At 37.1% G+C, this 27,171-nt stretch overlaps 5 protein-coding genes across 5 annotated transcripts in view; 4 read left to right on the top strand and 1 right to left on the bottom strand.

Moving 5' to 3' along the window:
* LOC140612769 (olfactory receptor 5M3) overlaps positions 1–27,171 on the top strand; it is a 144,931-nt gene that overhangs the window by 11,764 nt on the left and 105,996 nt on the right. The gene's annotated exons all lie outside the window — the stretch shown is intronic.
* The window catches only part of LOC140612768 (olfactory receptor 5M11), a 104,069-nt gene that overhangs the window by 11,761 nt on the left and 65,137 nt on the right, over positions 1–27,171 (top strand). The window lies entirely within an intron of this gene.
* LOC140613638 (olfactory receptor 5AR1) lies at positions 3,854–4,789 on the bottom strand. Its single transcript, XM_072792071.1, has one exon. It carries the CDS (start codon positions 4,787–4,789, stop codon positions 3,854–3,856), a length of 936 nt encoding a protein of 311 aa, XP_072648172.1.
* On the top strand, positions 16,446–17,399 carry LOC140613427 (olfactory receptor 5AP2). Its single transcript, XM_072791954.1, has one exon. It carries the CDS (start codon positions 16,446–16,448, stop codon positions 17,397–17,399), a length of 954 nt encoding a protein of 317 aa, XP_072648055.1.
* Positions 23,528–24,945, top strand: LOC140613637 (olfactory receptor 5AP2-like). Its single transcript, XM_072792069.1, has 2 exons — positions 23,528–24,425; positions 24,818–24,945. Exons 1-2 carry the CDS (start codon positions 23,528–23,530, stop codon positions 24,943–24,945), a joined length of 1,026 nt encoding a protein of 341 aa, XP_072648170.1.

The raw sequence follows: 27,171 nt of genomic DNA, 5'->3' as shown, positions 1-27,171 counted from the left end.
ACATTTTTTATAGTGTCTGCCTTAGACACATTTGCACATGCATGTGCATAACTATAATATCTACACACACATCCATAAGGAAATTATAAATTAAAGGCTGCTGTTCAGAAGAGTGGTATTTTTTTTTTTCCCAGTCTAATAGCTCAGATACAGGGCATTTCAAGGAGTAATGTTTGAGCTGGTCCTTGAAGGAAGAGAAGAATTTGGATGTCCTGAGATATGCAGCTGGGACTATTAAGGAAGCACAGAGGAGAGAGGGGAGGGGATTTAGAAGGATACATAGGTAGAAAAATTGGAGGACCATTAAAGAAATGGTTTTGCTGGAGAATCTGTTGCTCAAAGATAGCAGGAAGGAATATCAGAGAGGTGGTTTAAGGGGGAGGGCCTGGAATGCTAAGCAAAGGACTTTGGTCATGTCATAACTCCTGAGTTAAGGGAGAAGGATAATTATGGGGCAGATGAGAAATCTCAGATCCTTGTGATCCAGGTGTTCTCTCTAAGGCAGAGATTGAAGGCAGAGACTTCAGCTTGGATTCCTCCCCTGGGAGAAGACCAGCTATAAAACCAACTATGAGTTTCATCCAAGCTCCATTAAGAAGAACATGCCATCTTATGTCACCAAACCTTTCTGAAGTTGCCAGAATCAACTTGAATTTACCAATATAAAGGCCATGTTGTTATACTGGCTTCCCCAAAGGTTGGTCTGCTGATGGATAAGGGACAGAATGTCAAGGAACAAAGAAGAACCTTTTCTTGAATCACAAATGACAAGCTTCCTACTCTCCAAGCAATAAATTGCCATTTCCTAAATTAGTGTGCAGTCTTGACCTACATTTCAGCTTTACCACCAATCCTAACAGACACCCAGGCAAAATAACCTGTGGAAATGTCCCCTGGTTTCCAAGCTCTTTGCCTTTCTTTACTATGTTTTTTTTTTTTTTCTTCTTCTGCCATTCCCCACTTCATTTGCTTCTCTCTTTAATTTCTGGGCCCTGCTTCCCAAAATAACTCACATGCTCCCTTCTCCATGAAAATTCCTTAATCTCCCAGGAAGAAATGTTGTTTTTCAAGTGTGAATCCCTATAGCATATTGTCTGCACTTCTCTTGGTAGTTTTCCTCCTGTAGCACAAGACATTTGCATTTATTTTATTTCTTTATGTATGCCAATTCCATGAAGCCAGGATATATATGTAATTTACATATTGTCCACCAGGTGTTAAGCACAGATTGTTTTAAAAAAAAATCTCAACTGAAGTCACATCGCTTGAAAGCAGCAGCAGAAGAATTTAATCTCAGCTTTATCTCACTCTGACATCTCCCCTCTTAATCACTTTTACATCAATCTTTGCTTTTCAAAGTTCCCAGTAGAATGAGTGCCAAGTCTTTGTTGGTTGGAGAAAATACCTACTCATGTGACTTTTATAGTCTATTCTAGAGAACATGATTGATATATTTACCTTTGCTATGGTTTTATCACTGGGCAAAGTAGTTAATGTATGGAAGATAATTCAGGCCTTTCCAAACATAAGGCATTTATTTATTTATTACTTATTTGAGCAAACTAATAGAATTGAGAAGGTGTAAATACTCATTCTCACTTTATTGATGAAGAGATTGAGCTGCAGAGACCCGAGGGTATTTATCTGACATGATTATTGCTGGGAGTAGGATGAACACTAAGTTGACCCAACTTCTATCCATTTTCCTCTCACTATTATAGATTGATATGTGTACTTTCACTATCAATTACATGAGAAAAAAACAGTTTCCTCATTATACTGCATCACATCAATAGCAGAATTATAGATATCTAAGATATAAATGAAGGAAAAATAGAAGCAACTAAAGTTTATTAATTATCTTTTATGTGATGGATTCTTTACAGAGATTACAGCATATCCTTTGAAAAATGCTAGAAGGTAAGCATTATTATTCTCATTTAATAGATGAAGAAACAGTCTGATAGAGATTAGGTAACTTGCCATTAGTCAGAGCAAGAAAATAATAGAATTTACATGAGGGATTTTTGAATATTTGCCATTAAAGTAGAAAGCATAGCTCTTGGATCACTTTTTGATTCTATCATTAACTTTGACTGAATACAACAAATTAAAAAAAAAAAAGTAATCCTCCAGCAGGGACATCACTGAGTAGAAATGCAGAAATGGGACTCAAAGTTCTTCCTGATTCTAAGGCAACTAGTCTTTTAATTATAATGTATACTTGGTTTGTAGTTAATGAGATAGAAAATATCTATTATTTTTCACACATCATGTGGATTTTCACATTAGATTATTTTAAAAAAGAAACTGAAGGCTAAATCTCTGGACTCTTTCTGGACTGCCAGTTCTATACCTGTCCATAGTTGCTGTACTTTCTTCATAATGTGACATTGGAAATATGTTTTCAGAAGTTCATGATATGGCTGTGTATATTTGCATCAGGCTAATTTTAATTCATGTACAATGATACCCATTAAAAAGCCTAGTAAATCTTGGGTCTTTTATCCCTAAAACTCTGGTGCTTTTCATGATCAATGGGGATACTACATGCTTTAGGATAATTATATTGCCCTTGGGGTGGCTGTGGGAGATAGGAACATTATTGTTTGGAAGTGTTAGAAACTGATGGTGTGATAGAATTTTAGCATATCTGAGAAAAACTTAGCTATCCTCTGATCTCAGGCTGCCCCCTTTACTTGCTGTTGATACCTGATGCACTTGTTTTTTGATTCAAGATTTGTAGCTTTGAGATGTGCAGAGAGGAGTTAGGTCTCTTCTATTGTCAGTCATTGATACCTCAGGGTTAATGAAACTATTCTTGGATAAGGGCCCAGTGATGATGGATGGTGGAAATCATGAAGATTCCCAGCACCCTAGGATAAGGCTAGGGCTAAACTAAACTTATATCGAAGAGAGAGAGAGAAGACATAGGGGATTTGGGATGGGAATAGGACACTAATCCTGTAGACATTACAATCTTGCTAAAATTAGCCTCAGAAATTGTATGTCTCTTAGGATCCCAGAGTCCCTGGGCTTCCCTGAAAGCTAAAATGATGTCAATATGTGAAGTTAACAATATGTAAATATTAGGCAGAGGAGACCCAAGAGATCCAGGTGAAACCAACCACTAGACTGAAGGGAAAACTGAGGACACCAAAGAGAAGGGTCTTGTCAAAACTCACATACCCAGTTAGCAGCAGAACCTAAGTCTGCAGCTCTTATTCTTGGGGTTTTCATAGCCCATTATTTAGTTATTGATGGTAATAGTATCAGAGAGATAATACAGTAACTGGAAGCAAAATAAACTCCTCATTGGCAAATGCACTTCTTATGTTTGTATCCTCCAGAACCTGGCATATATCTGGCACTTAAAAGTTTTTGCTGAGTATATGAATGGGTAGCTCCTAGGCTGAGTTAAGCCATCTCTCATACCAGTTCCATTCCCCACATATTTAACTACATTTTCTCTGAATTGTTTTTAATGTAGAGAAATTTTCAATGTTTGGATCTGTTAATTCCTCATAACCCTGAAAAAATATGCTTTACAGTAATTGACTATTAAATAAATAGTCCCCTATTCAAGTTGTGTCTCCATTTCTAAGCAATGAGTGAGCCAAAGTCAAGTAAAAAAACAGATGCATCTTGCTCAGCATGCCTTTCAAAAATAGTAACTTATATTTCCTTCATTTCAGAGTATTAAGGGTTATAGGAAACCCTACAGAATTAAAGATTGATACAAGTAGATAGTAGCTTCAGTAGCGTTTATTAGGAAAGTAGCATTTCCTATCTCCTACCACCACCCTTATATCTCTATCAATTACCTGTAGTGATAAGAAATCTTCATATTTTGTTATTCTTGAGGTTTTTTTCCAATTAGTTTTTTGAAAGCAGCTTTCACATCCTTGTTCCGTAAACTGTAGATCAAGGGATTCAGCATGGGGATGATAATAGTGTAGAACACAGAGGCCCACTTGTCTTGGTCCAGGGAGTAGCTGGATGTTGGCCTCAGGTACATAAACATGACTGTGCCATAAAAAAGGGTGACGCCAGTGAGGTGAGACCCACAGGTGGAGAAAGCCTTAAGGCGGCCTTCTGCTGAGCGCATTCTGATGATTGCGATGAGTATGAAAGCATAGGAGATGAAGATGATAAGAATGGTGCTGAATTCAATGAAGCCACACAGGCTAAACAGCAAGATCTCACTGATGTAGGTATCTGAACAAGAGAGGGCTAAGAGTGGTGGGATTTCACAGAAGAAGTGGTTGATAATATTGGAACCACAGTAGCTCAAACTGAAGGTGAGGGAAGTATGGGCCACTAAACTCACCAGGCCGGCCAGGTAAGAGCCCAGCATGAGGGCCAAGCAGACTCGCTTGGACATGAGAGTGCCATAGTGGAGGGGTTGGCAGATGGCCACGAAACGGTCATAGGCCATGGCGGCCAGGACATAGCACTCAGCATCTACAAAACCTACAAAGAACGCAAACTGGGTGGCACAGCTAGAGAAGGAGATGACTTTGTGCTCTGTTAAGAAGTCAGCCAGCATCCTGGGGGCAATGGCTGAGGAGTAGCCCAGGTCAACAAAAGAGAGGTTGCAGAGGAAAAAGTACATGGGTGTGTGAAGCTGAGTATCTGCTATGATCAAGATGATCATACCAATGTTCCCCACTACATTGACTAGGTAGACCAGGAGGAAAATCACAAAGAAGATGATCTGCAGCTGACGGTCCTGAGTGATGCCCATAAAGATAAACTCCGTCACCACTGAGTGGTTTTCTTTATCCATCTTTTTAACTTTATGTGTGCCTGGATTTGGTTTATTGTTTGAAGTGAGTTTTAAAAATCTTCCCAGAAATCAGATTCTGTGACCCATAGGGTAACTCAAATGACTTTAATAGAAGTGATGGGTGCATGTCTTCTCCAGGTGCCCAGTCAAAATAGAAGATGTTAGCATCTTGGGGATGGCAAATTCTGCTCCTCCATAGACCTTGGTGCTCTGAGGTAATTTATCACATGCTACCAAATGTTTGACATGATCTGTGCCATTATCTGCCCTATTAATTATTAATGAAGGACAGTTTTGAGCATCCCTTCCTTCTGTCTAAAACAAAGCAAATATGGACACAGATAATGAATAAGCACTAACTTTCTTTGTAGGTAGGCACAAAAAGAAAACTGAAAAACCCAGGGATCTCAAATTATTACCCATAACACACACACACACACACACACACACACACACTCACACACGGAAAGCAAAATATCTGGAGCAGAAGGTGAGCAATATTAGAAAAGGCAGTGAGTAATAATAATTTTTAAAAAGCCAGGAGATAGGGCAGCCCTGGTGGCTCAGCGGTTTAGCGCCTCCTGCAGCCCAGGGTGTGATCCTGGAGACCCGGGATCCAGTCCCACGTTGGGCTTCCTGCATGGAGCCTGCTTCTCCCTCTGCCTGTGTCTCTGCCTCTCTGTCTCTCTCTGAATAAATAAATAAATCTTTAAAAAAAAGCCAGGAGATACTATTAATCATATGCCAGAACTTGCTTCTACATATTACATAATTGCATCCTCACAATAGTTTGTGAAATAAGTACCACTGTTATCTCTATTTTATACTTGAAAAGAATAAGGCTAGATATTAAATAATTTCAATAAAGTCAGTAGCCAGCAAGCAGTGGAGCTGGGTCTTTCTGACTCTAGGGTTCATTTCACTTTATTGTCTTCTGTGTATATGTGATTTAATGAAGGTTAAATCTCTTTATTTTTGCACTTGAATTTTCTTTTTCCTGCCTTGCTTGACATGCATGGACCCAGAATTAGTCCTTTGGCTTCCCTAATATTTAGAAGTACTCAGGATTTGGCATGAGGCATAATCGGGATGAAAACACAGCTGTCTTTGGACAATTCTTTTGCTTAGCCAACAGGTTGTTGTGTAGCTCAGTTAGAGTTAAGATTCAGGATCCTTCACTCAGGAGGAATAGAGAAAGCATTATCCAACTCTGTGGTCAGACAGCAGCATGCATTATTAGCTTTTTTCTTTGTGATTGGATGCATATCCACTCCACTGAAGAGCTGTAGCAAGGAAGTGGGCAAAACCACACCACACCACACCAAACAAGCTAAAACATGCAGTAATTTAGAAAGAGGTAGCTTTCTCTATTAAATTTGAGGAAGAAGTCAGACTGTATCTCCTCTAACTGATTTACTGCTTAAGAAAGACAAGAAAGCAGAGTAGTATAATGTCTCTTTCGTGGGGATGTGGACATTCATAACAGGCTATCTTAAATCCTGGGGTGGTTGAAAATAGTGCCTTCGTCTTTCAGTTTCTGCAAAAAATATAATCAACTGCATCAATGAGGGGTTTAATAATAATGAATAATCAGTACCATGTATTTGTCTGAGAGTGTATAGTTTATAAAATACTTTTTGACTCATTCTTAATAGGTTGTGAATGTGTGCATCATTTCATACATTCAGTAAATTAGGAAACAGAATGAAAAGATAAATCTTGGAGAAATTGTTTGAAAAACATATTTCTCATAAAGAATTTGTAACTATAATATGAAAGAACTTTAAAATTCATTAATGAGAAAACAAGTAACCCAGAAGGAATGGGCCAGACTTGAAGGGGCACTTCACCAAAGAAGTGCCCCTTCTTCACCAAAGAAGATAGATGGATGGCAACTAAATGCATGAAAATGCTCAAATCATTTGTATTAGGGATACACAAATTAAAGCCACAATAGGATATTACTACACATCTATTGGAATGATTAAAATTTAAAAAGATGAACCATATTAATTGTTGACAAGGAAGTGGAGGAAGTGGACATTTCATCAGTGGACTGCTGCTAGGAATGTAAAACAGTCCAAGTACTTTGGAAAATATCATGGCAGGTACAAAATTAAACATACACATATCTATTGTACGATCCAGTCATTCTTCCCCCAAAAGACTGAACCTGGGAACAACCCGAAAGCCCATCCATAAGTAATAAGGTAAACAAATATTAGTATGTGCATAAAATAGATGACTACTCAACAATGAAAAGAAAGAAACTATTGATCCAGGCAACATGATGGATGAATCACAAAATAACCAGGTTGAGAGAAAACATGAGAATAACCATGTTTCTTATCTACATGAGAAACATGTAGATAAAAGAGTATACCTTATGTGATTCCATTTCTAAAAATCTAGAAACTGCAAGCTAATCCATAGTGACAATCAATCAATGATTGCCTGGGTGGAGGTGTGTGTGGGGAGGTATAGGAGGGAAGGATTACCAAGGGGCATGAGGAAAGTTTTTGAGGTGACAGATTCATTGCCTATATTGATTGTGATGATAGTTCCATGGATATATATATATATATATATATTTTTTTTTTTTACTTTAAATATATTTGATTTATTGTATGTCAGCTATAGCTTAATAAAGCTGTTAAAAAACAGCAACAACAAAGTACTTGTCCCTACTTTGGTTCCTCTCATGGTCACTTTACGTGGATGCATATATCACTTCACAGGTTATATTAATGAGGAAATAAAACCAGGCTGAGGGGACCTGTAAAGTCACACAGTGTGTTGGGTGCAGAACTAGCACTTGAATCTGGGACTACCGATTTCATATATAGCACTGTGTTCAATTTTTTCTCTCACTACTTCACATAAAAATAGGAAAATAAACCATCACAAAAAGAATATGAGAGGTCTATCTCAGTCCTCTCACTTAGCTTGTTCTTTGACTTTAGCAAAAGGAAAAATATTTCTATCATTGCAACTGGGAGGATTCATTTCGTCTTACCTCAATTTTGTAGAGTAGGAGACAGACCCAAACATCCACTTGCAAGTGCAGGGTGATGCCAGGCTGCAGTAGTTTCAGGAGTGAGAGACACCTGCTCGGAACACAGCACAGGGCTCAGGGCTGACCTGCAGCTGGGCATGTGCTGACCAATTCACTTCAGTCAACTAGAAAATGGGATCAGAAAATCATTCTTTCCTCCCTTATAGATTCAAAATTCCAGTTAAAAGAGGAAGTGTGTGAGAAGGGGTTTTACCAATTATAAAGCACCCTGCTCATTCTTGCTTATAGTGGACAGACAAATCCAGGCTTTTCCACCTACTACTTTTGATTTCTAGCATACTACCTTTTTTTTTTTTTAATTTTTTTTTTTTTAATTTATTTATGATAGTCACAGAGAGAGAGAGAGAGGCGCAGAGACACAGGCAGAGGGAGAAGCAGGCTCCATGCACTGGGAGCCCGATGTGGGATTCGATCCTGGGTCTCCAGGATCACGCCCTGGGCCAAAGGCAGGCGCCAAACCGCTGCGCCACCCAGGGATCCCTAGCATACTACTTTTTTTTTTAGAGTCTCAGCTTTTCACTTATGGATGAGATTAATGCCTATCTTAATAAATCTCTGCAAAAAATTGCTTAGAATATGATGTATATTCTATCTGTCTATCATCTATCATCTGGTGCTAAATTCAGTGACTGTCATGTGCTAAGTGCTTAATGCATTTGGCAATTGTGCCAGTGCAAGTGTAATTGTGTAAGATTTAATTCAGTAGATGATTGTGTGCTTACGACTCCCAGAAAAAAAGTTCCAATGCTTAATCCATACATGTGATCTATCATGGACTGCTTTAATTTTTAGTGAAGATGTGATTTTAATTCCACAGTACTTCTATTAAATGATAAATTGAGTAGAGATGAGGCTATTAATTCAAAAGATAAAAGAAAACCTTTATATATAGATTTTTAGTCTCATGTAACTAAACTTCAACCGATCTGACTCTTGAAGAAATGATAGTGTAATGAATAAGTAAGTATATTCCATAGTTAATAAACCCTAATATTAAAAAGACCAGCCAAAGTATTGTCTTATGGAAGCAAATATAGACCAAATGTATTTTAGATTTCCATGCATCAGCTACTTTTGCATGTTTATTTAAAAAGACCAGCAAAAGTATTGTCTTATGGAAGCAAATACAGACCAAATGTAGTCTAGATTTCTATGCATCAGCTATTTTTGCATGTTTATTTGAAAAGAATTCTGGAGTAAAATCTGGAATCCTGGTTATTGTCCTGTTTTTGCCACTAAGTAGTTGTTTGAGCTTGATGAATTGCTGCATTAGATGCAGCTTCTTTATCTGTGAAATGAATAAGGTGAAGAGTTCAAACTCAACGTAACTTTCCAATTCTGACATATTCTGAGTTCCTACTAATCATGAGGTGTGTAAAAGCCAAATCCATAGTCCATGTCTTCTTTTGAAATTTGAAAATGGCATGGACCTGAAGCCAAGCAAAGCCATGCTCAAAGGAGCAGGGAGCAGGATCATATTCTACTCTTAATGGATCATCTCTCTCTGTCTGTCCCAAGGCTGACCTTTGCCCGGACTTGTTTTCTACCTGTTGGTGAGAGGTTGATTATCTCCTCTTCGCTTGATGAGTTATAATGAACAAACATTCTGAGGAGAATCCGAAGATGGTGACTCACTCAGGTAGCTGTGCCTGAGCTCCTTGATCACCCACCTTTGCTCCTGTGTGCAGGAAGTTTTATCAAGTTTCAGAGTCACAGGTTATCCTCAGAGGAAAAGAGATGAAGTGATATCTGCACTCATGGGAGACTGGAAGAGCTGAGGAACTGTCACCCCTAAGGAATTTCACTCTCTCCTCCTTGAACCTTAATGATAAAAGAGGGAAACACAAGGGAATTCTTTTCTGCCACTCCAGGGAGTGGTGGTGATTGAGTCAAGAAAAGCCACATGCACTGTTTTTCCAGCCCCTAAAAGCTCCCTGCTGGGTGTGATTTTGATGGTAATGTAGAAAGATCTGTTTGTTGATGCCTGAAAGTCCTTTCACAGAGGGTGATACCTTCCATATTATATGGATTAGCCATCTTCAAACCAGACTTGAATCTGAGAGAGTCTGGCATAAGGGTTGCATACAAGTACATGAGATGCATATGAGAGATGACGTATGAATTGTTTTAGCTTCCCATCGCATGAAGAAAAAGGGAAATGAGGAGTTGTAAGATTCTCACTACCTACATGGTATTTTTTAAAAAGCTGCTTAATTTGGGAATGCTATTTGACTTGAGACAAATTTTCATCCTAAAAGAAGAGATGCAAAAATAACACCAAAAAAGCTAATTAAAAAAATGCTTTTGTAATATCTTTTCCCATTCTTTCACCTTTCAGCCCATTCATTCACTTTTTAGCCATTAAACCTGAAGTGAGTCTTGTAGGCAGCAGGTAGTGGACTTATTTATTTATTTATATCTAACTTTTTTTTTATTTTTTAAATTAAATTTATTTTTTTAAAGATTTTATTTATTTATTCATGATAGTCACAAAGAGAGGAGAGAGAGGCAGAGACACAGGCAGAGGGAGAAGCAGGCTCCGTGCTGGGAGCCCGACATGGGACTCGATCCTGAGACTCGGGGATTGCGCCCTGGGCCAAAGGCATGCGCTACACCGCTGAGCCAACCAGGGATCCCCCTAACTTTTTAAAAAAATCTGTATTCTTAAATCTTATTTTATGGTGAATAGTTAATTCTTAATAATATTGACATACTCACTTATTTATAATATTTATCGTCAAGTCAAACTTTTCTCCAACTGCATAATAATCCATTGTGTGGAGGTGCCTCTGCCTATCAAGTATCCTATTGATAGACATTTGAATTGATTCTGATCTTTTACTATTAGAAGAAAAAAATGCAGCAATAAATAACCTTGGGGATATCCATTTGTCTCAACATTTATTCAAAAAAATTATCCTTTCCCCACTGTTTTGAATTGAACGTTCATTTTGTTTTATATTGTCTATTTTTGTATTTTTCTATTCTATTCCCTTGTTCCTTCACCATTCTATACAATTTATCCATCAATAATACAGTTTTCAATGATAAGCTCTACTTATTTGGGAAACAAATCTGAGGATATTATTATTGGGAGTACATTAAATTTATAAGTTAACTTAGGAAGAATTGCCACGTTTATGCCATCAAGTCTTGCTATCAGATAGTGTATATGTCTTCATACCTGTTCAAGTCTATTCTGTATCTTTCTGTTACTCCCTTTCTTCACCGAAGTTTTGAACATTTCTTACTTGGTTTATACATAAAGCTTTTATGTTTGGCAATCAAAAGTGGGGATCTTCTCTTCCATATAAATTTTCTAATTGGAGATTTGTTTGTTTATATGAGGTTATCAGATTGATTTTACATTTTACTAATTTACTAAATTTTCTATTTTTAAAATTGATAGTATAGTAGTAGTAGTACTAGTAGAAGTAATATTTTTATGTACGGTGTGTCAGAATGTGGCAGCATCTTATGCTGTCCAAATAAATCTTTAGTTAAAATGAAATGAGCCTCCAAAGCTTAACAAGAGAATTTCTCTTGGCTTTGCCAGTTGATGTAGAATCTATTTGGATGAAACTCTTTGTGGCTAGTGAGTGGTATGTAACCATCCCCTGGGACAGTGGATAGGTATTTTTTCAGAAACGAAATGACATTTTTTTTGAAATGACATATTTTTATAGCAAGTATTTTATATTGCTCCCTCTATGTTCCTGAAATGACATTCGGAGATAATTTAATTTACCTACACACATAATTTAAAGAGAAGAAATGAAAAGAAAATCATTTACAATAAAATACTTTAGCATTCATTCATTTATTCTTTATTTTATACTTGAAATATACTTGAATATCATGGAACATGGAGAGTGCTTTGTTGTTAGGATTGTACTGCACTTTGCGGGTTTTTAGCATCCTTGCCCCCTTACCCACTAGATTCTATAGTGTACCCTCTTCACTGTGAAAACCATCAATTTTTGTAATGTCCCCAGAGGAAAAACACTACCTCCATTGAGACCTTTTTGAAATCTAGGCCTCTGGTATTAAATAATAATTCTCAATTAAGGGGTGGTATAGTTTACTAAGTTAGACATCCAACTCTTCCACCTTTCCACTTCTAATACTTCTGATGCACTCTTTTCTTAGCAACCAACACAACCAAGATGTCTGTATTAGGCAGGGTTCTCCAGAGAAGCAGGTCCAATAGGAGATGAATATGTATATCTAGATGAGAGGTGAATAGGTTCATGTGGATATGAAGGTTCAGAAGTCCCAAGAGCAGCTATCTACAAGATGAAGAACCAGGAAAGCCAGTGATGTCATTCAGTCAAAAAGCCTGAAAATGAGGTGGCAGTGTGGAGTAGGGTAAAGTTCTAGTCTGAGTCTGAAAGCCTGAAATCCAGGAACACTGATGTTTCAGGCAGGAGAAGATGGCTGTCTCAGCTCAAGCAAAGAGAGCAAAAATTCAGGCCCCTAAGGAATTGGATTGGATGATGCCCACCCACACTGGTTAGGGAGGTCTTCCTTACTCACTCTACTGATTCACATGCTAATCTCTTCTTTAGACACTCTCACAGACACATCCAGAGATAATGTTTTATAAGCTATTTGGTCATCCCTTAGCTCAGTCAAATTGGGATTTAAAATTAGCCATCACAAATACCATAAACATTACTCCTGATTAATCAGTCTTATACAGGGGATGTCAAATAAGTCATTAGTCATTATTGTAGTTTATGTGTTATTTATATTTAACACAGAAGGATATTTTTCACAAACTCTTTGCTACTTTTGGGCTGCGGTAACACAAAATGGTCAACAATGCTCATTCTGGAGCAAGAAAAAACTGTGTTTGAGTCCCAGTTTTGGTATGCATTAACTATTTGGAAAAATAACTTCTCGAGGCCCTAGTTTACTTATCTGTGATAGAGATGCTTAATAGGAATCCAAAAATGCATGTATTTAGGAGGACACTCAGCAGATGGTATATGCTCAGTTAATATTAGTTGTTATTATTGTTTAGCCGTATTCTCTTCTAATTATGACTGGGGAGATCACCAGCTGGGTCACAATTCATATTAATATATAAGCTTCTCTAAAGAGGAGGTCATCTTTACAAGTTGGTATAGTCTCTATCAGTTGATCATTAATGCTTGTTGCCTTCTTTCTGGGCTTTAGGGTTATCATGGTTCTTCATGAAAAGCTCATTGCAACCTGTCAGTGGGTTATCTTTTACGGCACTAACTTCACATTCCAGTATCCAGTGTAAGTGCTCAGTTCTCCATGGAGATCTCATTGTAGCCTAATTTCTGATGGTCCCCATCCTGGTGGCAGGGATATAGAGCAGCATCTAGTACCTCCTTGAATGACACTCAGGCTAAGATTAGAAATGAGTTTCTTCTTATTCTGAAGCTCTTTGAGATTTCTTGCTCCATAACTACCTCTGTGTGTTTCCTTCTATCAGCCTTTAGCCATGATCCAAGTAACATAGCTTCTTACATGTATAAAAAGTCTTTCCAGAAGGTGGATATAGAGACAACCTGCTATTTTGTGGATTATTTCAATGCTCTCAAGGGAACCAGAGCACCAGCTATTTGGGGGAGACAGAAGAGGGATATTTAGCCAGGGCTAGAAATGTGGAACTGGAAATTCATTTTCCACGGGGCCCAGGTGTCCCTAGGGCAAAGGAGAGAAATGTGAAGAGGACATGAGATTTCCTTAGCTTTGGGGGGAAAAACAAGTAGATTAAAATGAAATGACATGAGGGATACAATCCCCAGACACTAAAGAATAAGAAAAATATCCTATTTAAAATAATTCAGAATGCTTACTCCACAGTCTGATCCAGAGACTCTACAATTGGAATTAATTGCAAACATTAGAAGCTGCACTGCAGTGATATACTGCATATTTTAAAATCTGTTTTACCTTCATATAACAAAATAGGATTCTTATTTTCAAGGAAAAGTAAGAAAGAATGCAAAGTAACTCTCTTTTGATAGGGAAGGTGTAAAGGGTTTCAGTTGTCTTATCTCTAATGGGTGATGCCTTAAATCCATTCTAACTATGTCTACTACTTGACCTAGGAGAATTGATGAATGCCTTCTCTGAGAAGAAAGTTTGATGTGTGTTTTGTTTTGGGTGATTTTAAGCATTATACAAAAACAAGCAAAAGGACCAAATAGAAGTCAAGCAGTCAAGAAAGGTCAGGAAAATATATAAAGGGTTCTGCCCAAGTAATTTAATGACCTGAAGAAAAATCCACAACGCTGTACCTTTCTTCAAATACCTATATACTCAAAGCTCTAAGAGCACTGAGACTAAGAAGGTATGTTAAATTGTCCGTTTTTCTTGTTATAAGATTTGTAAGCCATTAAGAGAAATATAAGCAGCAGTAAATAATATGATTTGAAGGCCTATTTAAATGCCAGAAATTCTCAGGAAATCTTGCTATTGTTTTCATAAATGCCTAGGAATTGAAAACCTTTGTTAAGAATCTCTGGACTAATGACTGCAAAATCTTAGCAAAGGGATTATAGTGAGAGTCTATTTTCCAGGGTAGAGGGGAGATGGTAGCATGTAATTCATAGCACCAGATGTAAAACAAATGGTATTTTGCTAATAATGCAAATTAATCGAATGGAAATTCTAAGAAAGATAATTTTCAGCAACTGCAATTATATTTTCTGTCCAGGAGATCTATAGATTTTTTTTTAATGTAACTAAATGTATTCTAGCATATAGATGAAATCCTGGTAATTACAATATCAATTATTCTGTGTATTAGTGCTCACATTTGTTATCAAGGGGTCCATTCTCAATGATCTCAAATGCAAAGAGAATGAGTATTGCATTAGCTGGGTATAAATTAGATTCCATTAGGTTAATTCTATAACTCTGGAAGAGTCACAGATCTTTTGTTCCTCCTATTTCTCATGTGCAAAATGAAGATTATAATACTGCCTATCTCATAAAATTTAAATAAAATATTGCAGGAAAAATACTTAACACGGTGCCTGCAGAGCATAGAGGATCCTCAACATATTTTAGTACTTAATTCATCGTTACCTTTCTTTGTATCTCTAGTACGCACATACACACACACACACAATGTGTACTGCATTTTATTTGTTTTTCACTATTGCTGATAGAATAATCTTCTCAGGGAAAGTTTCTGATTGAAGATGAGAGAAAAAAATCCATTCCTTCTTTTTTATTTCCTTCTGGAGATGCTGTTCTTTGAAATTCAAATAACAAGGTTATTCCAAGGAAGAGGACCGGGGCTGTACATCTGTCTCCAACTGTGCTCAAGAGATCTATGATCTCCAGTGTTAGCACAGATATTAAGTCACTTTGGTCCTGTATTTTAATTTTAGATAGTATAAGATAACTTCCTGCTGAGAATGATACAAGATTTAACACTTTGAGCTATGACTGGACAGCTAGCCCAAGTCAGTCTTATTTATTGTTCAATAGCCCGAGGTCATAGAGGGGATAGAGGATTTGATTTCAAGTAGGGAAGAATTCCACTGAAGCTGTTACCTAAACTTTACTTGAAAACTCAAGACTGGGTTTTCATTTTTCCTTTCCTCTCTCGCTCCATCTCCCTCTCCTTCCTTCCTCCTTCCCCTTTCCCTTTCCCTTCCCTTCCCTTCCCTTCCCTTCCCTTCCCTTCCCTTCCCTTCCCTTCCCTTCCCTTCTTTCCTTCCTTCCTTTCTTTTGTCCTGTATTTGGCTTTTTTATATTTTACATGGGATGAATCTTATTTCCATTTAGATGACCTGGCAATGTGTTGTTCCCCCAATTCAGTATTGTGACTGGAATATTCCATATGTTGCTGCTGCTGTTTTCAGGTCTGGTGTGATCTTGTAAATCTGAGTGTTAGGTAGAAGTTCTCCCTGCTGTGGCTTATTCTGTTCCTTTCACCTCATTCTTGAAATCAAATTCTCTAAATATTGGAGGGAATTATTCAAAGTTCTCAATATTTAACAGATTTCTGCCCCCTGTAGATGCTGATACTGGGAAATTCCAGCAGGTTTGCAACCTTTCTAGTTGCATGTGATGTTCCTCTGTTTTTTTCCTTGGAATATCGAGTTTTAAAGTTCCCCCATCTCCAGAAAATACAACTCTTTTCTTGTTGTTTGATACTTTTGACTAATTTTTACTAACTTTCACTATTTTTAACTCATTCCATTATACTGCTCAAGAATAGGCAGTGGCCTGAATTCATTTGCCATCTTTCTTCAGAAGTTTGCCAGACAGTATATATTAATATATCAATTAATTTATCATAAATAATGAAGAGAGATAAGTTACTATAATTATCCAATAAATGGTTAAAGCTAGAAGTACTCTTAGTTAATGGATATATCAAGTCACTCATCTCAAGGTCATTAGTTAGTAGGCAGTAGTACACCTAGAACTTAGCATAGTCTTTTGATGTCTTTTGACTTAACATCATGTCCAAAACACATCTAGAATTCTTATGTATATATGTTCAGGAAAAGATGTTTATGGCTCTCTCATGTATTCACCTGACCAAATGTCAGTTCCATTCTCTTTCTTATTGCAGCTGAAATGATCAGATACATGAAAGAAGTCCAAGGCAGAAATCAAACAGAAATGACTGAATTTATCCTCTTAGGACTCTCAGACAACTCAGATCTACAAATTGTCCTCTTTGGATTGTTTCTGTTTATTTATATGGCAACCATGGTGGGTAATTTGGGGATGATTGTGTTAATTAAGATTGACCCCTGTCTCCACACCCCCATGTACTTCTTTCTCAGTAGCCTGTCTTTTGTTGATGCATCTTACTCTTCTTCTGTCACTCCTAAGATGCTGGTAAACCTCATGGCCAAGAATAAAGCCATTTCTTTTAATGGATGTGCTGCTCAGTTCTACTTCTTTGGTTCCTTCTTGGGGACTGAATGCTTTCTGTTGGCCACGATGGCATATGACCGCTATGCAGCCATTTGGAACCCTCTGCGATACTCAGTTCTCATGTCTGGGAAAATTTGCTTCTTACTAATAGCTACCTCTTTCTTAGCAGGCTTTGGGAATGCAGCCATACACACAGGAATGACTTTCAGATTGTCCTTTTGTGGCTCTAATAGGATCAACCATTTCTACTGTGACACCCCACCCCTGCTCAAACTCTCTTGCTCTGACACTCGCATCAATGGCATTGTGATCATGGCTTTCTCCAGCTTTAATGTCATCAGTTGTGTTATGATTGTTCTCATTTCCTACCTGTGTATCCTCATTGCCATCTTGAGAATGCCTTCTTTAGAAAGCAGACACAAAGCCTTCTCCACCTGTGCCTCCCACCTCATGGCTGTCACCATATTCTTTGGGACAATTCTCTTCATGTATTTGCGCCCTACATCTAGCTATTCAATGGAACAGGACAAGATTGTCTCTGTCTTTTATACAGTAGTGATCCCTATGCTAAATCCCCTCATCTACAGTTTGAAAAATAAGGATGTGAAAGGGGCCTTAAAGAAGATTTTACAGAAACACCTACTGTAAAACCATGTTACATATCATCCTGTTATGCAGAAGAAAATATGTTTTCATATAAATTTTATTGTCTGGTTGCTTTAGTTCTGTGTGTGTGTGTGTGTGTATTTTTTTTTAATTTTTATTTATTTATTTTTTATTTATTTATTTATTTTTTTAATTTTTTTTTATTTTTTAATTTATTTTTTATTGGTGTTCAATTTACTAACATACAGAATAACCCCCAGTGCACGTCACCCATTCACTCCCACCCCCCGCCCTCTTCCCCTTCTATCACCCCTAGTTCGATTCCCAGAGTTAGCAGTCTTTACGTTCTGTCTCCCTTTCTGATATTTCCCACACATTTCTTCCCCCTTCCCTTATATTCCCTTTCACTATTATTTATATTCCCCAAATGAATGAGAACATATGTTTGTCCTTCTCCGACTGGCTTACTTCACTCAGCATAATACCCTCCAGTTCCATCCACGTTGAAGCAAATGGTGGGTATTTGTCATTTCTAATAGCTGAGTAATATTCCATTGTATACATAAACCACATCTTCTTTATCCATTCATCTTTTGTTGGACACCGAGGCTCCTTCCACAGTTTGGCTATCGTGGCATTGCTGCTATAAACATCGGGGTGCAGGTGTCCCGACATTTTATTGCATTTGTATCTTTGGGGTAAATCCCCAACAGTGCAATTGCTGGGTCACAGGGCAGGTATATTTTTAACTGTTTGAGGAACCTCCACACAGTTTTCCAGAGTGGCTGCACCAGTTCACATTCCCACCAACAGTGTATGAGGGTTCCCTTTTCTCCACATCCTCTCCAACATTTGTTGTTTCCTGCCTTGTTAATTTTCCCCATTCTCACTGGTGTGAGGTGGTATCTCATTGTGGTTTTGATTTGTATTTCCCTGATGGCAAGTGATGCAGAGCATTTTCTCATGTGCATGTTGGCCATGTCTATGTCTTCCTCTGTGAGATTTCTGTTCATGTCTTTTGGTGTGTGTGTGTATTAAAGCAAATTGGTTAAAATGGGGCATCCCTCTAAATATTCTGGTGTCTTAAATGTTTATCCATAGGCCTACATGATGAAAAAACATAGTAGGGGAGGTTAGTGCTTAGTAAAGTATCAAAATATTTGGATATGACTGACTGGGTTTAAGTTCCAATTTCAATATTTATCTTTTCTTGATCTGACATTCTATCTATTATCTATTATCTATCTATCATCTATCTATCTATCTATCTATCTATCTATCTATCTATCATCTATCTATCTATCATCTATCATCTATCTGCCATCTATCTATCATCTACCTATCATCTATCTATCATCTCGGATCTGGGCAAATAGACTCAGACTGATATTTGTATACATGCCAGGAATTGTAGTGGAGAACATTCCCAGGAACTATACCTAGAAGGCCAGAAAGGAATGAGGGAAGCAGAGCTGAGTAGATAGAAGTTGAACAGTGATGAAGTTACAATAGAGTAGTCATGTGATTCCACTTGGAGCTCTGTGGCCAAGATGATCCTTCAGAGATTCCCCAGATTGTGAAAAAAAAAAAAATAAAGACCAAGTGTTTATACTTTCATAATGACCAGTTTTGAAAATGGCTCACCCACTTGGACATGGTAATTCCTTTCAGCAGGGCCAATTCCCAGAGTGGAAATCAGCTGTGAAGTGTCAGTTGACATTGCACTTGGAAGCTGAGAAAATAAATGCTTTAACCCTGCAAAACAAATCTGGGTGGTATGAACAGCATCTGTCATAAATAATAATACTACTCTACTCACACAGATGTCAAGAATAACAAACAAGATACAAGAAAGAATCTTATCAGGGCTTCTAATATGGGTACCACAGCAATAATGAGGTATTATTTTACTGATTTTGTAAATTAACTGGAATATTATGAGAGTAGTGAATGTACTTTAACTTTTAACCTTTACCCTTCCCAGGGGTAGTTTTTAATAAACATTTACTGAAAACAAATTATCTATCTCTTGTTCACTGTGGTGGGGCAGGGAACTGTCAATGTAGGAGCAATGGGGAAATGGCCTTCTTTAATGAGATGGCATGTCAAAGGAAGCATGATTTGGAATCAGGTAAATATCTACTCCCTATTGCTTTCCATCCCACTATCCACTGCAGACCCTGAGAGAGAACATCAGTGCTTCTCATGCTCTAAGTAAGACCACTTCACCCTCCCACCAAGGTTTACATCTGAATATCTTTGGAGGGTTCCATGAATTTCACTTCAGAAATTGTATCTGTACTCTACCCAAGGACTGGTTTCTCAAACTCTACTGGTGTGTTCTCATTTGTTTATAAACATCATCTAGTATCACCCTCTTAATAATTTCTTTGGCTGAAAGTTCTGTCAGTCACCAGCTTATGTCTCTGCTCTCTTTACAATGAACCTTTTCAAAAGAACTACTTCTGGTCCTTGTCCCTACTTCCTCAGATCCCATTACATGCTCCAATTGTATTTCTGTGCCACTTCTCCATTGAACCCAATCTTTTCATGGACACATGAATGCTTAACATTATTGCCTCTAAAGATTGCTCTTCTATCATAGTTGTACTTGGTATCTCAAGAGGATTTACCATCAATAATTCCTTCACCTTACCCAAAAACCCACATATTTTTAGATTTCTGTATGACTTCAATCTTCTGATTTTCCTTTTTCCACTACCGCTTCTTCCCAGGTAACTATGATAGCTTTTCCTCTTCCTCATGCTAACCTCCAAATCTTGGAGCTAAAGACTTAATTCTCCACATTAGTTTGTGACACATTTGTTCTCCATCTGTACCCACTTCTTAGGTGATCTAAGAAGTCTGCAATGATTCCAAAATTCACGTGTCTACCCCTGACCTCTCACTTGTGTTCCAGATTCATACATTGAATCTGGCATCTAGTGACTCTGAATACATGAAACGATTATAAAATTAGCTTTTCCAACTTAATTATCATACTCAAACATCTATAGAATGATCACACCTTTTGTACTATAAGGAGGATCTGTATCTTAGCATCACACCTATGTGTCATTGAGCTTAAAATATCCTTTTCCATGTTAAGCTACAAATTGTGTCTTCTGTTATATATTCTTAGTTTATACTTAGAATAAGAAAATAGATGCCCTTTATATTTTTACTCAGAATCCATCCAAGGATTACTTATAGATACGCAAAACTCTGCATACATTTAATGTATATAATTTGTTGAGTTTGGGCATACAAAAACTTCAATAAAACTGGTAAACTGTTAAGAGAAAAACTAGTATGTAACATGTACTGGAGATTTAGCAGGTAAAGAAAATAAGCTTTTGATCTTCTCTAACTTATATTCAAGTGAGGAAGACTATATTGTCTATTACAAATGTTCATGCATGAGTGCATAGAATTGTAAAGTGTGTGTGTGTGTGTGTGTGTGTGTGTGTGTGTTTGACCTGGGTATGAGTGGTGTTTTGAAGAATAATAAAGCAGGAGATAGAATAGGGAACGGTGGCATCAGAGAAGAGCTTTCTGCGGGAATAACATTTGAGAAAGGCTTAAATAAAGATAATACCATCTGACTATCTGTGGAAGAGCGTTCTAGGTATACTTACAATAAATATAAATGCCCCGAGGCAAGATTCTCCCTGGTTTCTTCAAGGAATAATAAGGGAACAACATATATATGGACCAATGTGAGCAAATGAAAGAAGGAAATGAATTGCAATCAGGAGGGTGTTTGGGACGAAGTAACTGATCAGAAAAGCCTGGTAGTTCACAAATCAGTTTTGGGCTTTACTTTTTCCTACCATTCTACAAGAGCCATCTAAGCCTAACTTCAGAATGCAAGCTGCATGAAGGAATGAATAAGATCAATTTTTTGGCTACTCTCCCAGTATCAAGAATACTTGTATGCTCCATAATACAAGTCCACTAAATATGTGTTAAATTAATTAATTAATTAATACATTGAGAGCTATATTCTAGTAGAAATGAATAGGGATTACATTGTAAGTGGAATTCTGAAGTTTGAGGCATCAATCCTGTACCATTTAATTCAATGTTATGCTCAATGGAGTCTCATTATTTCATGGTCTTGAGACTCCATGAAATAATTTTTGTACTTCTCTAAATGCCAAAGTTACCCTCCAGGGTATAAGTGGTTCACTGGGGAGAAAGTAGTTCAATTATTTCAGTGGAAAATAAGTGCATGCTTTAATTCTGGATTAGCACATTTCAAGTTTTAGATTTTTAGTGTTTTGCAGTCTCAAGAGAGTCATCACACACTGAATAAGGCTGACTGCTTCAGATTCAGAAGCAGCATTTTCTCTGTTGAATTAATCCTGTCTTAATGCTGTCATAACTGGATCTCTTATGCCACTTCCATCTTCATCATAGCTATAAATTTCACATTGTAAGACAGAAAACTTGTATTCCTCCAAAAAGCAGTAAAGCAAAACTAAACTAATAACCATTATTGGCGAATATTTCTTAAGAACAAAGGTAAGATTATTTAGTTGATCTTAAAGTGTTCAGACATAGAAAGATTCCAAGAGGACCCAAAAAAGATCAAGTAATTAAACATCTCAATTAGGATATGTCTGAAATACTAAATTTAATGTTACCAACTAAACTAATTTGGATTTTGTTTTTAGGCAACAGAAATTTAAGATGACTAATAACAAATGAGAATTTTATACAGACACTTATATATATGAATGTATATATACATGTTTATCCATGTATATATGTGTGTGTGTGTATGTGCAAAGTAGGGAAATTTAATTAATTTTTTTGTAGCAAGAATTCCATATATAATGTAAGTATGTTTGTATATGTATGTGTAAAGCAGAGCTTTACAAAATTTTAAAATAGTTTTTTTTTTATAGGGTAGGAATTTAGCTGACTTTAAAGATAGATCAGTGAAAGACTGTTACAGTAATCTAGGTGAAAGGTAATGTCGTCTTGGGTCTTGATAGGAATAGAGACGATAGGAAGTAGTTGATATGGATATTTTGAAGGTAGAACCAACATAATTTCTGATTAACTGGTTATATAGTATATAAGAAAGAGAAGAGATTAATATCTTGAATATTTATTTGTTTATTTAATGTCATCTAAGCAAATGAAAGTATAGAGTTGTCATTAACATGAGATAAGGAATGCTATGTTTGGTGCAAATTAGGGAGGGCATGAAGAATTCAGCTTTGGGTCATTCTGAGTTGCTATTTGATAGTATTGTGGAGATTGTGAGTAAGCAGTTAAATTATAAGTCTGAAATTTGGAAAAGAGGTCAGGGCTAGAGATATAAATTAAGGAGTTTTAAGTATATAGATGATAATTAAATTTACAGAATTGAATAGTCACCAGAGTAGAGTATAAATAGGAAAAAGAGGTAGACCAAGGACTGAGGTACTTCAGCCTTAAGAGTCATAGAGAAAAGAAGGAGTAAGCAGAGACTTGAAAGAGTAACGCAACTGTAGGAGGAAAACTTGAAGTCTGGAGTTCTGGAAGATCAGATAAGAAAGTCTTTCAAGGAGCAGTAAGAAGTCAATTCTGTCAAATGTTATTGATAGGTCAAAAGGATGAGGAATGAGAATTGACCACAGAAATTGACAATGTAAAAATCCATGATGCTTTAGGTAAGAGATGTTTCCATGGAGTGCTGGGGTGGAAACCTGGTCAGAGTGGACTTGAGAGAAAATAGGAAAAGTAGAACTGTATACAAGCAAAGGTATTCAACTGTATTGTATGTTTTATTGCCAAGATGAATGCAAGGAATTGGATCATAGGAGGTGAAGGCAGTAAGACCAAGGGAGGAGGAGAAAAAAGTTGAGAGTTAAGATAGGCTATGGATAAATAGGGTCAACGATCAAAGACTTCACACACACACACACACACACACACACATACACACACACATTAGTTTTAAATAAAATAGGTTACTCTGTTTACTCAAGGAATTTTTTCACTGCAATAGGAAAATAAAGAGGTTTAATACACATATCCTCAGGGCATTTTAGAGTTAATCTTACTTATAAGATTGAACTATTTTATTTTCCTGGTATTTTTTTTTCTTTATACAATGTATTTCCTTGGTTTCTTTCTTATCCTAGCAAATGAATCATCTATTCTGAGACAAAGATATGAGCAACCATACAACAGTGACTGAATTTATTCTTGTGGGATTCGGGGATCATCCAGAACTACTGTGCCTTCTTTTTATGGTGTTTCTGGTCGTCTATATGATCACTGTATTTGGAAATCTTGGCATGATCCTATTAATCAAGATTGACTCACATCTCCATACTCCAATGTATTTTTTCCTCAGTAACTTATCCCTTGTTGATTTCTGTTATTCTTCTGTCATTGCCCCTAATATGCTAGTGAATTTCTGGGTGGAGAACCCAGTCATTTCATTTAATGGATGTGCCACTCAATTCTTCTTTTTTGGTTCCTTTGCCGGCATTGAGGGCTTCCTGTTGGCCGTGATGGCTTATGACCGTTATGTGGCCATCTGCAAGCCTCTTCTTTATGCAGTTATTATGTCTCCCCATCTTAATGTCCTTCTGGTGTTGGCCACGTATCTTGCAGGCTTTCTGAATGCTGCCATTCACACTGGCTTCACCTTTCGGCTGTCTTTCTGCAGTTCAAATGTCATCAACCACTTTTTCTGTGACACTCCACCCCTCCTGAAACTCTCTTGTTCTGATACACATATCAATGAAGTTGTCATTTTTGCTTTTGCCAGTTTTAATGAACTGAGCTGCCTCTTGATTATTCTCATTTCTTATCTGTACATACTCATTGCCATTTTGAGGATCCATTCTGCTGAAGGGAGGCACAAAGCCTTTTCCACCTGTGCTTCCCACTTGATGGTGGTTACCATCTTCTTTGGTACAATTCTGTTTATGTATCTGCGCCCCAGCTCCAGCTACTCAATGGACCAGGACAAAGTGGTATCTGTGTTTTATACAGTGGTCATCCCTATGTTAAATCCTCTCATCTATAGTCTGAGAAACAAGGAGGTCAAAGCTTCCTTAGGTAAAATTTTTAAAACAACTTGTTTTTACCTCTGTACTTAGAATCAACAAAGTATGGGATTTTAGGACTCTGAGGGAACATAAAAATGACCAAATCAACCTTCATTCACCCTGACTCCTTTTTTTCATGTCATGAGTTTTGTTGTTGTTTTTGATAGTGGAATTAGACTAACGGTCTCTGCATCCTGGAGAATATGGTCACTCTGTATAAATTCCACAGAACCTATATGCTTGAAAATAATCAGATATCACATTTCAACTCCCTGTTCAGAGGCATAAAACACCAGTATAAAAGTAGGTGAGATAGAGAAAGACTGGAGCAGGAGGAATGATTCCATTTTTTCCCCATTTGATGGTTTCATGATTGAATAGTGGTGTATATAACTGCCAGAGAACAAGTAATTAAGAGTAGGCTGAGTCAGAACTTGTCCAGAGGACCCAAAAGGCTTAGAGACTGCTTCTTAGCCCCAGTGAACCAGAAAAAAAATCAGAACTTAATCCTGACAGAGATGCTGGAATAAAATATTTCTTTTTTTTTTTAAGAATTATTTATTTTTAGAAAGTGAGTGAGAGACAGCGTGAGTGCAAGCACATGAATGGGAGGGGCAAAGGGACAGGGAGAGAGGATCTCAAGTGGACTCAACACTGAGCATGGAGCTGATGCGGGGCTCAATCACCTGACCCTGTGAATACAACCTGAGCTGAAACGAAGGGTTGGATGCTTAACTGACTGAGCCACCCAGGCCCCCTCAGAGTCAAACATTTCTAATCTGGACAAGTAATCTTGATGTGAGGGAATAATGGGAACAAACCACAAGGTAAATATAGGGGGTATCACAGAACAAGAACACCAAGGCTCCATAGAATGGAGGTTTCTGAGCTTAGAAAAGAGGTATTCTTTATAACTCCTGTAGATAAAGTGTCATGTGTTTGATTTTTAAATGAGTAAGAAGTTTAAGCTTAAAGAGCCAGGGCAAGATAAGTAGGTTTTCCCTAATACCTTAGCAAATAACCATACATATTTATTTTACTGCTGGCTGCAATTTCACTGGGGCATGTTTAAAGCTTTAAGTTGGTTTGACTGGTATTTTCTTGATGGAATATCTCCCCAGTAGGACTGGATTTTCTTTACAGTGACCATTGACATGTAAGCAGGTAGTGCTTTAAACTGGTTGGAACTGGGTAAAGTATACTAAGTGTGATGCTAGTATATTTCATGGAAAGACTGTCATAATAATAGAAAAGTAGCCATTTAAAAGAGACTAAAAACTCATTTTGCTTTCATTATAGCTTAGAGTTTTTGATAAGAAATTGATTCCAAATCTTATCATTTTATCTTCCTTTATTCTTCATTTCAGATACTGCATATCAAAAACACATTTTTCTGTCTTATTCAATGGTTTCCTCTTATCATTCTTTTTCTGGAGAGCTCTTCATATTTCAAGACAGCATAAATATTACCTCCTTTTGATTGCCCTGACCCTCCATCTTTCTTTCCAAGCTACATATTTAAACATGCCTATTCCAGTGATTCTATAAATATTACAGCTTTAATCAAGTTGTTTGTTAGAGAAACTAATTATAAAAATACAGTGTAATATACATAAACTAGAGGCACATGGGTGGTTCAGTTGGCTAACCTACCAACTCTTGGTTTTGGCTCAGGTTATGATCTCAGGGTCATGAAATTGAGACCTACATCAGGCTCCACATGCAGCAGGGAGTCTGCTTGAGGATTCTCTCTCTCCCTCTGCCCCTCCTTCTATCTGCTCTTGCTCTCAAATAAATAAATAAATCTTAAAAAAAAAAATTGATTAAGACATCCTTAAGAAAAGAAACCTCTTTATGTCAACCTGAACATCTCCATGCCTTTATAAGCAGGCCATTACTAAAAGTTTTTAAATTAAGAAAGAAATCATTCCAATTGAGGGCATAGGGTGATGGAAGACAAAATATTGCCTCTGGCACCTGGAACTAAAAGTTGTCAAGAATCATTATTTCAGAAAGTTAATGTTAGAAAGGAAGTTCTTTGGTAGCTGGTTGGATGCTTTGTTGGATAATGTTTTATTTGTCTTGCCTTCTTTGAAATTAAACATTTTAATAAACATGATATTTCAGTATCCTACGTCTTTCATATTGCATAAAGTAAATGTGATTTCAATATAGCAATAGAGTATCCAGTGAAGGAACACAAGTTAATTCAAACCATCGTAGGCTTGGAGTTCTTAGTGCCATGAAGTCGTTCACGGTCTCTCTTTCTTTCTCTTTCTCTGTCTTTCATTTCCTCTCTCATATTATAAATTCACTCATTCTGTTTCATAGACTTTTCACCTGGAAGCCTCAATTTTACATACTTTTGGGACAATTGCATTAGAGGCAAGTCTGCATCTCTTTAGAAAGGACAGCATTGCCTAAAAAGTCTCAGGTATTCATCATGTATATGGTTGTGGGGTATGTATGTATTTGTGTACTTGTGTGTATGTCGGTGGTGAGGGTGGAGTCATGAAATACCAGAAGAAATCTTGCTTTATAATAGCTACTGCAGTCCACTACACATTTGCTCAGTAAAATTAAATTCCTTGCCTACTCACTGCTCACTTATAGACTCTTAGTTTAGACACTGGCACTTTATGCTGTTTACAACTCAACAGGAATGTTAAAACCAGTGTTAACTTTATAAGTAGATGGGTTAGATTTTTTCCCACATGATACAATTTGTGGATTCCTACATATTTTCAACCCTGCCT

Source organism: Canis lupus, chromosome 21, assembly GCF_048164855.1.
Source record: "Canis lupus baileyi chromosome 21, mCanLup2.hap1, whole genome shotgun sequence".
Lineage (NCBI taxonomy): Eukaryota > Metazoa > Chordata > Mammalia > Carnivora > Canidae > Canis > Canis lupus.
This window is presented reverse-complemented; position numbering and strand designations above follow the sequence as displayed.